A 13078-nucleotide genomic window follows, 5' to 3' on the forward strand; every position below is an offset into this window, starting at 1 on the left:
CATTCCTGGATGAAGGAGTAGCAGGTCAAAGTCCCAAGACAAAGGATATTTTAGGTTACAGTACATGTAATTCTAGTTCAGTTGCCATTTCTATCAGGCCCTCTGAACACTGCCTGCAAATCCAGCAGTAAATAGAAATGTTGTCATTCTAAGTGGTCATTAGAAGAGCTATTGTTTGTTTCCTCCTTTTCCCTCCCCATCTCTTTTTCCTTTTGTGTCATCTCTTTTTGATTGTAAGTCTGTGGGCAGGAACTGTCTTGTTTTGATTGCATGTAAGCCACTGAGAATACAGTTGCCTGAAGACAAAGAAAAAATCCTCTAAATTTCTTTTAAAATAGTCTTGTGTGATTACTGCTAAGTATAAAATGGGAATTCCAAATAAAGCAAGAAAGCAAGTATGTTGTTCTAATCTAGACAATAATTGTTGGCTTCTACAGTGTAGCTTTCGAGGGGCCACTGGGGCGCATTGGAAGATGGCTGACAATAACATCTCTCCGACCCACAGGGGGGTAATTAGGAGGCTGTGATGGGAGTAAATAGCCTCCCTACCCCCCCCAAGATTGTGGGGGGGGGGCTGCCCTTGCCTGCTGTGCCCTATACCACCCCCGAATTTGTGGGGATGGGGGCACTAGGCAGAATGCCCTCCTGTGGATCTCGGTGCTCCTGGACGCTACGCTGCCTCTGATCCGCGCTACAAGCTGCAAGAACTTCAAAAGGAACAATTAGGAAGAAGTGAATGCACATATTTCAAGGAAGGAGGGGGAGTAAAGACTGCTAACTGAAGAGTTCTCTGATAAACAAGACGAGTCGGAGGAACAAGAATCAATCATGAGAAGATATGCCAAGACTCGGTATAGCAAAGGGACTGGATGGGGGAGGGGAAAAAAACTTTCCTTTCTTTCCTCTATGTGATTAAACAAGAATCCCCCCCCAACAAGTCAGAAATGCCGTTTTAATGACTTAAGCTGTGGATTTATGACTGTGTGGAGATAAATTTTCTAACCAAAGCATGTTTTAAGAAGAGCGTGGAAGGTTTAAGAGCTCTGGAATGACGCAGTTAAAAATACCGTTGCCATATTGGCAAGCTCTGTCGGAGGACTTGAGTCTGGGAGGAGGAAAAGAGCTGTTTTTATATTGTGGGTGAGACTCCTCAGTGGGACTTAAGAACGACAGATCCTGAGATTAATGATGGAAAGAGCGATGTTATTTATGAAAGTGATGATATATGGAAACCATCTCGATATGAGGATTGGACGAACAGAAAAATCCACACAGGATATAATTGGTGTTTTTCTGCTTAAGGAGATTATCAGAAGAGATCTTAAAGAAAAAAGAAAAAATATACGAACAAGATGAGATGTGGAAACAGCAAGATAAGACTGGATAGAATTATGAACTTTATTTGGACTGATTTGGATATGAACGCAGTAGCAAGAAGATGATCAGAATCCCCCTTCGGATCTTGAAATATGAGTCCCCTCAACAAAAATTTAAAATTCGGCTTTGTAATTTATGTGATGTGATTTGATTTGATTTGATTTGATTTGATTGGTCGGTTAATAAAAATTATTTTTTAAAAAATACAGTGTAGCTTTCATTAACTCTCATGGGGGGGGGGGGATTTTAACGCTCCCTAGACAATCTATTCCATAACAGAAGCTTGGAATTGTCTGTGCTCTGTTAACAGCAAGAGGTCTGTGAACTGCAGAACTCTACCTCTGCTCTGATTAAGGAATTTTTGGTGTGATTTGACCTGTTTCGATTGCAGTGGAGTGTTGATGCGTCATTGTGTTTTGACCTGTTTCGATTGCAGTGGAGTGTTGATGCGTCATTGTGTTTCCCTGCAGATGTCTTGACAACCACCCAACAAGCATAAGGACCTCATTTCTGTTTCTGTAAATGAAAATCCCCTGATCTTGTCAGGGACTTCTGGATCCTCTGTAGGCTCACAGTTCTCACCGTGAAACAATAATCAGTGCAATTAGGTGATGCTAATATGGCAAATAGCTCTCAAAGGAGCAATCCTTGCTCTATTGAAGCCATCACTGAATGAAATGCAAGTTGAGCTATATCCTGAAATTACAAACTACAATATTTTAACATTTGGGGTGGAAGCATCACATAGGGTGCCAAGTTATTCACTCTTTTAAATGCAGGTGGCTTCAACAGGCCCTAAAATATTGAAGGGAAACTGAACCGAACCTGGCCATTGGCTCCTATCCTTGTAATAAGGATGTTGAATGAATTGGAAGCTTAAAAAGCGTGAGGATTATTGTGCCCCAGCACTGGCAATTTTTTTAATGAAACATGTTTCGATGTTTGCTCTGGAACTGCAGAAGCTGATATGCCATAATTAGTTTTAATAAAAGGTTCTAATTTATGCTTCAACCCCCTGTTCACCACCTCAAATAAAAAGATAATGACATAGTAATGCCTGATGTTTTATTCCTGAACCTCCCAGCAGGTCAGTTGTTTGGGGTTTTTTTCCTCAGAAGGGAAATTATTTTAAAAACTTATTTCTTGATGCCTTGCATTGTGACTATAAAAAAATGCATCGTGTGAATTAATATAGGGTATTATTTTCTATTTCATTCTCCACCCTTTTGCCCATTCTAATCCTTTGTTTTTCTCTTTTTGTACCAGTATGTTTGATGTTTGTCTTTTGTCTCCATTTTATAATTAATAAAGTGTCTTTAAAAAAATCTAAATCTTCAGGAGGTTGTCATATTTTATGCCTGTGTTCAGCTGTGTTAGAATTTGCATGCTGTTTTGGGCTATCTGCCTTGCTTAGTTTTACACTGTTCAAGCTGTCAGGTCTTCCCCCAAAGCTTCCTTGGATTCTAGTGAAGTAATGTGATTCCATTTTATTATGTTGTAAGATGGTCACTGCATTTTGTAACCGAGGGAAAGCTTTCTGGTCTGAAAACATCTTTATACATTCTAATAAACCTTTTTCCTCCCCAGCCTGGGTTGACACAACCTGGGAGCTAGATTTCACAGAGACTGAGCCTTTGGATTCTGAACTAGAGGCTGTGATAACGGGCAATGGTTTGGATGCCTTTTCCCAACTCTACACGGCTCTCTACCCCTTCGCTGCAGATGACCACGAAACCACAGAAGTAAGAAGCATGTTTGTGATGTTAGCAAAGATTGGCTTGTTTTGTTCTAATTCATTGGTGGAGATTTTAATCCAGCATTTCCCAATTTTGTGCCCTTCAGATGTTTTGGATTGCAACTCCCAACTGCCCCAGTCAGCATGGCCCGATTGTCAGGAATGATGGAAATTGTAGTCCAAAGTGTTTGGTGGGCACCAGGTTGAGGATAGGTTTGCAAAAGATTGGCATTTAGAGCTCTGGCAGGATAGATAACAGTTCTTGCCTCCCTGAAGCCTGTTGCTTGACCATGTACAGCCTGATCCTTATTCAGAGTTGAGCTACACCTAAGCCCTTGGGAACCAGCAGAGTTAAACCAGCATTCCTAATTATATAGAATTGCAACTTTCAAGCATTCCTAATTGCATAGAATCCCAGCCTTCCATGTGATCGTCATCTGTAACATGCCCTATGTAATCTCCAAGGATTATAGCCATTCCATCAGGTGTGGGAGAGAGATTTTGCAGGACTTCAACTCCCATCAGCCCTAACTAGATTGCCAATGGTGAGTGATGATGATGGGAGTTGTAGTCCATCAACATTTGGAGGGCCACGGGCTCCTCGCCTGGTATAGGTGGTGATTATTTCAAGGCAGTGTTTTTTAACCAATTTCTGAGGAACTCTGGAAATCTTAGGAAACTTAATGGGTTTCCTTGATGAGAAGACTAATGACTGGGATTATCTGAGATGGAGCCTGCAAACCACTGCCACTATGGTTGCTCTTTGGGAATGTGCAGACACAGACAAGTATTGGGAGTTTTCTAGGACATGCTCTCAAGCGTCATTGCATGATAATGAGGCCTGATGGGCCTAGCCAGTGAGCTCAGCATGCACTGTCATGTCCCAGAATCTTCTGTGGCATGCAGGAGTCCCTCAGTAGGCCAGGAGATGTGGAAAACCTTCCTTGAAGGTCAAAAGCATGGCAACCCCTGCTCTGAACCAATTGTGCAGCTGGGAAAGCTGAACCAGTAACGCTTTCTCTCTTGAAACTCAGAACATGCAGTGGGCTCCCATGTGGATATTTGATGTCGTGATATGGCAGGTGTTATGTTTCTTCTTGTCAGATTTTTTTCCTTTTGTTTCAGAGTGCCTGGACCCTGTTTGTGGAGAACAATATCTGCCACAATGCCTTTGTCGCTGTTTTGTATCACTTTGTCCAAGAGGCCCAGAGTAAAAAGGCCAATTTTCATCAGCGGTTGTATGCTCTTCATGCTGCTGGATTATACTTCTTATTGGTTGAAATTCCAGGTAAGCAGGAGAGATGCTTGGATAACACTTTTGCCAGTCCTTTGCACAGTCGCCCTGCATGTTTGTAACTGGATATAAGCTTGATGGGTATCAATGAGGCTATGCTAAATCAGGCCAGTAAATAAGCAATCTCCTGGCTGCCTGTGGTGACAGAGAATTAATTCCAGGCAATCAGATTTTCCACCCTTAATGGACCAAAGACAATTGAGCTGGGTATACATGGGGCAAGTAGGCCATCAAAATAAAAATAAAATTGTTGGTTAGTAATAGTTGTGAAGTTACTTGCAAGGCTGTCATAAGCTGTCAAAAATTGTTAAAATGGCGGAGTGGAGGACAGGCTCTGTGTTTATTGGTTTAGCTGCAATGCTGGGAGTGACTCATGAAGGAGATCACTGCTGTCTTGAAGGAAGTGATGGTGTCAGCTGGCCAAGGCACCAATGATGGAAGCACTTGGAGTGTAGGGAGGAGGCCGGCCAGTGAAGCTGGGGATGAAGGTGCAAAGGTTGCTTATAACCAAAGTCCAATAAGTTCACGGCCAAATGAAGATTTGAAATGGATGCTTCCCATTGAGGGTTTTAATCTGGGCCTGCCCCACTGTTAGGCAGTGTAAGGGGGTCTGTCTTAACTCAGAGCTTTGGGGATCCTGCTAAAAGACAGCAAGTCATCCATTTTGTTTTCATTATTATCATTTATTAACTTTATATCCCACCCTTCCTTCCAAGGGAGCCTAGGGTAGCAAGCACACAAGCGATAAAACACCTAGAAGCAATTCCAATGCAGATACAGACCTGGAAAAATCTCTACTTAAAAGGCTTCTTGAAAGAGGAATGTATTCAGTGACTACTGAAAAGATAGTCTATCTAATATTTAGTGGGGTGGTGGGGATTAGTATACTTTCATTCATAGGGTAGGGTCATATTTGGATTTTCTGCTTCTGATAAGTTAGCCAACATGCTGTGTTAGAGCTGCAAAATGCTCTTTCCCCTTTTTGCCTTGCTTAGCTTTATGCTGCTTATGGTGATGGTTGATGTGGCGGTATAGAAATGCTGTTTCCTTAAAGTGCAGGCTTTTTGTCCACCTTTCCTTTTTGGACAGGTAGCATAGTTAACCGGCTGTTCCATCCAGTGATGTTTGAAAAATGCCTCCAGACACTGTCTAAATGCTGGCCCCATGACTCAGACATGTCCAGGAAAAGGAAAAAAGACCATCTTAAAAGCTGTAAGGGTGATCGGAAGAAGAGGGGAAAGCCACTGAGGGAGGAAAACACAATGGTAAGAAGAAAATTACCCATGCGTTACCGAAATTCTATAAAAGAAACCTTCTCACCTCCAAGGAGAAGTGATTCATCTAGCCAGAGGTAGCCATTCTGTATTGTTGAACGTTACTCCAAGCTCCAGAGACAAGTCTGAAAGTGTGAAGTGTGTCTTTCTACACAAACAGGCACCCTTGTTGACTGTCAGCAACTGTAATAAAATGGTCACCACACATCAGTTAAGGCTTCACCATTATAGCAAACACAAATACACAAAAACTCAGAGAAAAGTAATGCTTGAATGTGCGATCCCTCATTTTCTGCAACTTTTGGAAGCCAGTTTTCCTTCTGGTTTGAATGGTGAGCAGACTCTTTATGTTGCTTTAAAATTTGGTAGCTTGCTAGAGCAGGCATGGCCAACTGGTATAAAATGTATTGATGCCAGTTGTCTAAATGTACAAGCCTTTTCAGCTAAGCATGTCTTCTATGGAAGGAATCTTACGGTTCCCTAGATGATTTGCTCCCAAACGTGCTACAGTTCTTTGGGTGGCTTACAGGTACATTTGTCTCCTTCACCTCTCGGGCGTCTGTTTTTTTTGCTCTGCTTAGTGGTCAGTCCTTTTGGTGTGTGTTCAAATTTGATGTGGGCCAGTTCAGATTTATTGGGAGTGGACTTGCAGGCTGCCAGTGGAGCATCCTTGCTCTTTCAAATCCTTGTCCCATTTCTTGCCATTCTAGGTAGATGAGAACTTTGAAGAAGAAGACGACGACCAGGAAGAAGAGATTTACTTTTCTGCACAGGAGCTGCTTCAGATCCGGGAGGCCCTCTTCCTTCTCTTGAAGAACCTCCTGAGGCTTCTCTCTAAGTTTTCCCTGAAAGAGAGGTCACAGTGTGTGCAGACGTGTGTTCAGGTGACTGGAACTGTTGGGATCAAAACAACGTTGTGTAGAATCTGCCTTCTGTACCCTGATGCCCCACAGATGTTTTGGACTACAACTCCCAGAACATATGGCGAGCACCAAGTTTGGTTAGCCAGATAGATCCGTCTGCTGCAAGGTGTTAGTTGCTGGCTTGGCTGGCTTTTCAAAAAGATTAATCAGATTTGCAGAGGATAAATCTATTGGTTTAATACATTCTTATACCATCTTTTCCCCCAAGAAGGCCCCCGGTTTCAGAGGCTCAACAAATGGCTACCAAGTCTCAAGGTGGTGTACATTGTTCTCCCCTCTCTCCATCTTATCATTAAAAGAACCCTGTGAGGTAGTTTAACCTGAGCATCTGGCTTGCCCAAGGTGACCCAGTGAGCTTCATATCTAGTGGGGATTTGAACTGTGGTTTCCCAGGTTATAGTCCAGCACTCTAACCACTACTGTACACCACACGGGATTTCCAACTACACCCCTCTTGGCAATAAGGTCTATATGAAACCTCTGTGTTCAGAGCCTCTATCCCTCTAAAAAGCAGGTGCCAGGGACAGAAATCAAGAGGAGGATACTGGCTTTCATACCATGCTTTCGGAGCTTCCCAGAGGCATCTTCTGGCCAGTTTTTCAGGGTGTCATCTCAAATATTTATAGCTACAATGTAAGTGATACATGGGGTTCTGAGCAACCACCTGGCCTTCCATGATCCTCTGTTAGAATGATTTGTGGTTATTTGCTCACTATGCTCTGGATCCTGCAGCTGGTGCACTTTTAAATTATGGGACACATGGAGCATGCAAAAGCATTGGAAGGCCAGGATATTCTTTGTGGGCCTCATGTTCCATGTTTTATGTCTGTGCCTGTTAAGTCTGTATTCCCTTGCCCTGCAACAGTCGGCCATTGCCCATTTTTTTAATATGAATTCCAGCCTCCTATTGGCTCCAGTGGATTGAATAGGCTTACCCTTGGGTCGGAAGGCAGCTTAGTCAAGACTATTCTCGGTACCACTTGATTTAACTCTTAGCTTTGACTTCTCTTGTAGATATTTGTTATGCTGATGAGTTTCGAGCCCTGCGTGCATGGATTTGAGCCTTCAGAGAGGATGTGAGTTATTTCTGTTAAGTCTTAATATCATACAGTGGTACCTCGGGTTACATATGCTTCAGGTTACAGACTCCGCTAACCCAGAAATATTACCTCGGGTTAAGAACTTTTTTTAAAAAATAATAATTTTTATTAACCGACCAATCAAATCAAATCACATCACATAAATTCCAAATTACAAAGCCGAATTTTAATTTTTTTGTTGGGGTACCCATATTTCAAGTTCCGAAGGGGATTCTAATCATCTTCTTGCTGTGTTAATATCCACAAAGCTGTCCAAATAATGTTCATAATTCTATCCAGTCCTGTCTTGCTGTTCCCACATCTCATCTTATTCATATATTTTTCTTTTTTCTTTATGATCTCTTCTGATAATCTCCTTAAGCAGGTAAACACCAGTTGTAATCCTCTGTGAATTTTTCCGTTCGTCCAATTACCATATCGAGATTGTTTCCATATATCATCACTTCCATAAATAAAAGCACTCTTTCCATCATTAATCTTCGCAAATCTGTCGCCTTCTTTAGTCCTCTGAGGAGGCTCGCCCACAATATGAAAACAGATCCATTCCTCCTCCCAGACATAAGTCTTTCGACAGAACTTGCCAAAATGGCGACGCTGTTTTTTACTGCGTCATCCCAAAGCTCTTATACTTTCCACAATCTCCTTAAAACATGCTTTTGGTTAGAAAATTATCTCCACACAGTCTTAAACCATCAGCTTAGGTCATTTAAGCGGCATTTCTGACTTGTGGGGGGGGGGATTCTTGGTTAATCACATAGAGAAAAGAAAGGAAAGTCCCCCCCCCCCATCCAGTCCCGTTGCCGACATACCGAGGCTTGGTGTGTCTTCTCATGATATATTCCTGTTTATCCGACCCGTCTTCTTTCTCAGAGATCCCTTCAATTAGCAGTCTTTACTCCCCATTCTTCCTTGAAATATGTGCATTAGCTTCCTCCTAATTGTTTCTTTTGAAGTTGCTGCAGCTAGAGGCGCGAATCAGAGACAGTGTCCAGGAGAGCCGAAGTCCACACAAGGGCTTTCTGCCTAGTGCCCCCACCCCGTCGAGTTCAGGAGTGGTATAGGGCAGTGTTTCCCAACCTTGGGCCTCCAGCTGTTTTTGAACTACAATTCCCATCATCCCTGACCACTGGTCTTGCTAGCTAGGGATGATGGGAGTTGTAGGCCAAAAACATCTGGAGGCCCAAGGTTGGGAAACACTGGTATAGGGCACAGCAGGCAAGGGCAGTCCCCCCCCCTCGCTTGGGGGGGGCGGGAGGCTGCTTACTCCCATCACAGCCTCTTAATTACCTCGTGTGGGTCGGAGAGATGTTATAGTCGGCCATCTTCCAATGCGCCCCTAGTGCCCCCCCCCCCCGGGTTAAGAACTTTGCTTCAGGGTGAGAACAGAAATCGTGAAGCGGCAGGAGGAGGCCCCATTCGCTAAAGTGGTGCTTCAGGTTAAGAACAGTTTCAGGTTAAGAACAGACCTCCGGAACGAATTAAGTACTTAACCCGAGGTACCACTGTACTTTAAAGAATGTGAGGGGATCTTTTAAATATTAAACTCTCCTCCACCCCAGCCACAGTTAAGCCACATGTTATTTCCTATTTGTGATCAAGAATTGCGGAATTGTAATTACAAGTGTTTGGTTTAGGACTTTTTAGCCTGCACATAAAATGGATCCAGCAGTGAGCTTTAAATGTTTGGTTTTTTGGGTTTTTTGGTACAGGACTATCAGCCAAGCCAAGTATGTCCCAGAACTTGCCTGCTTTGGCTTACGGCTGTTGTGCTCTCCACTTCACGGTGTAGAAGATAAGGTAAAAATGACATACATGCATGTTGATGTGTCTCCTCTCTATCATTCTTAGCATGTGCAAAGGCTCCCATTAGTCAAAGCCCACATTAGAACTTTGTCTTTATTAGGCTAACCAAAATATTTCAAAATGATGCGCAAGCTTATGGGTTTTTCGGAAGTCTTCATCAAGCTAGAATGGCAAACCACCTTGTGCATCAGATATTTAGGGGCCTTTTTAAAGAGACTTGTAAAAAACTGGTAGAAAGGACTATGCAAAATCCAGCAGAGATTCAAAGAGGTTTGGTTCTCCCAATCCCCCACTGTCCTGTTCTGGATGCTTCCCTCCCCTTCCGAGGCTCAGTGCTTTCTCTATAGTGCTGTGGCAACCAGGGGTCCACATTTGGCCATTTTTATTTTTTGAAACCAACTGATCTGAGTCAGTGAGCCTTGCTTCGCTTCTGGAGAGAGACATTAATTTATTCTCATTTATAAAGACAAACCAATGGGACCTGCAGCAGAATGTGTGCCCTCTTTGGTTTGGCTGCTAGAGGGAGCTTTAACACTGCTGTATAAAACTGATGTGTGCCGTTTTACCACAAATTAGGGCAGAGCGAGTTTTGCGGAGGCATTTTCACATCATTTTGTACTGAGCTAAGACAAATTTTCTGCAGGCTCTATACACTTGCTTCTTCAAAAGGCTTTGCCCCTTGTGTTTTTCTTTAATGGAGGACTTCTGCACAACACATTCTTTCCATAGTTGTTGTTTTTTATTATTATTATTATTTACTTGAGAGTGCTGCTTGCTCAACTAAGGCACAGTGCATTAAAAGGGAGCTCACGTAAATAAATGTGATGCACACTTCTCATTCATTCGGCCAGGTAAGAAGAGTAGGATGTGTGATGTAGAAGCTTCAATTTGCCATACTAAAAATAGAGTATGTAGTCTGCCTTCTATTGCAATCAGCAGCAACACTTCGATCAAAGGTAGACTTTCAATTTTTTCACTCCTGTGTGCATAACAGGGTGTTGGGGAATAATTACACTGGTCAAATTTGTTGTCTGCGTTTTTTCAGTTGATTTAGGACGAATCTGATGCGCTGAATCCAAAAATCACATTGGTTTTGCTCAATCAGGTCAAGTTTTTGAGCTATGGCCACATGTCATTTTTTTACGTTTTTGTTCACATGTACGCTTGTGTGGAGCATTTTAGAAGAAGTGGGTGGGGGTAAAATGCCATGTCGAATAATTGTTTTGATTGGAAACGATTATTTTAATGACAAGAAGTATTCAGGTCCGATAGTTCTGGGTGATTATGTCGAAAAGGGATCAGTTTGAAGTCATAAAACCTCTGTTTTTTCTCGGAAGAGAAGGACTTGGTGTATTGTGCAGATATTGCGCAGTTTCTGCTCAAGCTTGGAGTGCCACAGTACGAACCCAAAGACTGGAGACTGTTCATTGACAGCAGCAAGTGATCACTGAAATGTGTTCTGCTACACAATGGCAACCAGTTTGCCTCTATACCCCTGGCTCACCCGAGTACACTGAAGGAGAACTATGAAGCGGTGAAGTATGTGCTGGATAAAATTGGTTATGATCAGCATAAGTGGTTTATTTGTGTTGACCTGAAGATGGTGAACTTTTTGTTGGGACAACAGTCTGGCTTCACCAAGTACCCATGTTTTCTGTGCGTGTGGGATAGTAGGGACCGTGCTGAGCATTACACAAAGAAGGACTGGCCTGTGCGGGAGGAATTGGTGCCTTGCAAAGAAAGGAACGTCATCAACGACCCTCTGGTGAACAGAGACAGAATACTCTTCCCACCGCTGCACATCACGCTCGGCTTAATCAAGCAGTTCACCAAGGCTCTGGACAAGGATGGTGACTGCTTCACTTACTTGTGCCAGGCTTTTCCAGGATTGACCATGGAGAAGTTGAAAGCTGGCATCTTTGATGGTCCTCAGATCCGTCAGCTCATCAGAGATCCAGAGTTCGGAAACTCAATGAACAAAGTGGAACTGGAAGCGTGGAAGGCATTTGTTCTGGTAGTGAAGAACTTTCTTGGCAACAATAAGGCCAGAAACTACGCAGAACTTGTCAACAACATGCTGACTGCTTTCAGAAACCTGGGCTGCAACATGAGCATCAAGATGCACTAACTATTTTCACATATGGACCGGTTTCCTGAGAACCTGGGTTCAATGAGTGACGAGCAGGGGGAGAGATTCCATCAGGACATGAAAGAGATGGAGACCAGGTATCAGGGTCGCTGGGACGCAGTCATGATGGCTGACTACTGTTGGACTCTGAAGAGAGACCTCCCTGCCGCTGAGCATTCCTGGAGTTCCAAGAAATGGAAGTTCAAGCCCTGAAGTTTGAAAAATGGTGAAGCAACATGCAATTTACGTGTACTTACCTTTATCAATGCCCACCATTCAGTTTACAGTAAACCTGACCTGATGGAGAGAAACGGATGCCATTTCCTGATTCAGCAGTGCAAAAATACCCTAAATCAGTTGTAGAAATCTAGACAACATTCAAAAAGTAAAAAATTGTTGCCCAGTGTTATTTTAGCAATCCAATATTAACTGGACCTATGCTAAAAGCCTACTGAAGTTCCCTCACCAGAGGAATAAGGTAGTGTGAGAGAGAGAGACTGGCTCTAGTTTCTTCACATAAAGATGCACATGCTGTAAAAGGGGAGTAGTGGTGTTAGGTGCGGGGAAACTGATAACATGGATAACTCTTCCTGGCACCCACCCACTCACTCACCTGTCTCTTGTTGCTTTTCTAGGTTCTTCGCCTTGTGTTCCACCGTCTGCTCGCTGTCATCCTCATGCAGCCAGAGAGAGGTGCTTCCAGTGGCTCATCAGCCACTATTCCATCTCAGGCTCTTGGCGCTAGGAACCTAGCCATCGGATTCATCAGGTGAAGCTCAAAGTGGCTGTCGCTTGGTGTTTGTGCTTGTGCATCTAAGCAGGACAGCATTAAACCATCCTTAACTGTCAACTCTTTGTGGGTGGCTTTAGCATTCTGTAGTTCAGGTTCACGGTCTGAATGCTTGAGATAGCCTTAAGAAGTGAACAGATTTATCCATATGCAGCCTTTATGCACTTATTAACTCCCCAGAGCTGTGAGGACTGGAAATGTAAAAATAAGAGTTGCTGTTGTTTCACATACTATGATCTGGGAACAGCATGTTGCTGCATTACTAAAGCTAAGCAGTTATATGGAACTAGTTGGAAATCTGGATGGGAGACTACTGGGTGCCTTGTATATTGGGGGTGTATTTTTAAGTAGAATATAAATATGTAAAATAATGTTACATGGAACCTGCTACAATCACATGGATGCTCATTGAACTGATCTCTTACCTGGAAGAAATTCCTACTTGCCACAGGTAACCAGACAAGTGGCCTTTTACAAGCCTGCTACTAGGGGGCAAATACAAGTATAGATATCTGCTCCTCCATGATGCTCAATATCTTTTGCCCTACCAACTTCATAGTGAGAGAACCTTGTATTTGCTGCCCTTACTTTTGGAGGAAGGGCAGGATAGAAATACCATAAATGTACAAACAGGGGCACATAATTTCATGGGGT

At 43.0% G+C, this 13078-nt stretch overlaps 1 protein-coding gene across 1 annotated transcript in view; it reads left to right on the forward strand.

Moving 5' to 3' along the window:
- The window catches only part of NCAPD3 (non-SMC condensin II complex subunit D3), a 46202-nt gene that overhangs the window by 1906 nt on the left and 31218 nt on the right, over positions 1-13078 (forward strand). The window contains exons 2-8 of the mRNA XM_081843055.1: positions 2965-3119; positions 4238-4400; positions 5496-5671; positions 6391-6564; positions 7618-7679; positions 9413-9500; positions 12270-12403. Of these exons, the coding sequence (XP_081699181.1) occupies positions 2965-3119; positions 4238-4400; positions 5496-5671; positions 6391-6564; positions 7618-7679; positions 9413-9500; positions 12270-12403 (952 nt within the window). The remainder of the gene's footprint in view (positions 1-2964; positions 3120-4237; positions 4401-5495; positions 5672-6390; positions 6565-7617; positions 7680-9412; positions 9501-12269; positions 12404-13078) is intronic.

The sequence above is a fragment of the Podarcis erhardii genome (assembly GCF_964252035.2).
Source record: "Podarcis erhardii genome assembly, chromosome: 16".
NCBI lineage: Eukaryota > Metazoa > Chordata > Lepidosauria > Squamata > Lacertidae > Podarcis > Podarcis erhardii.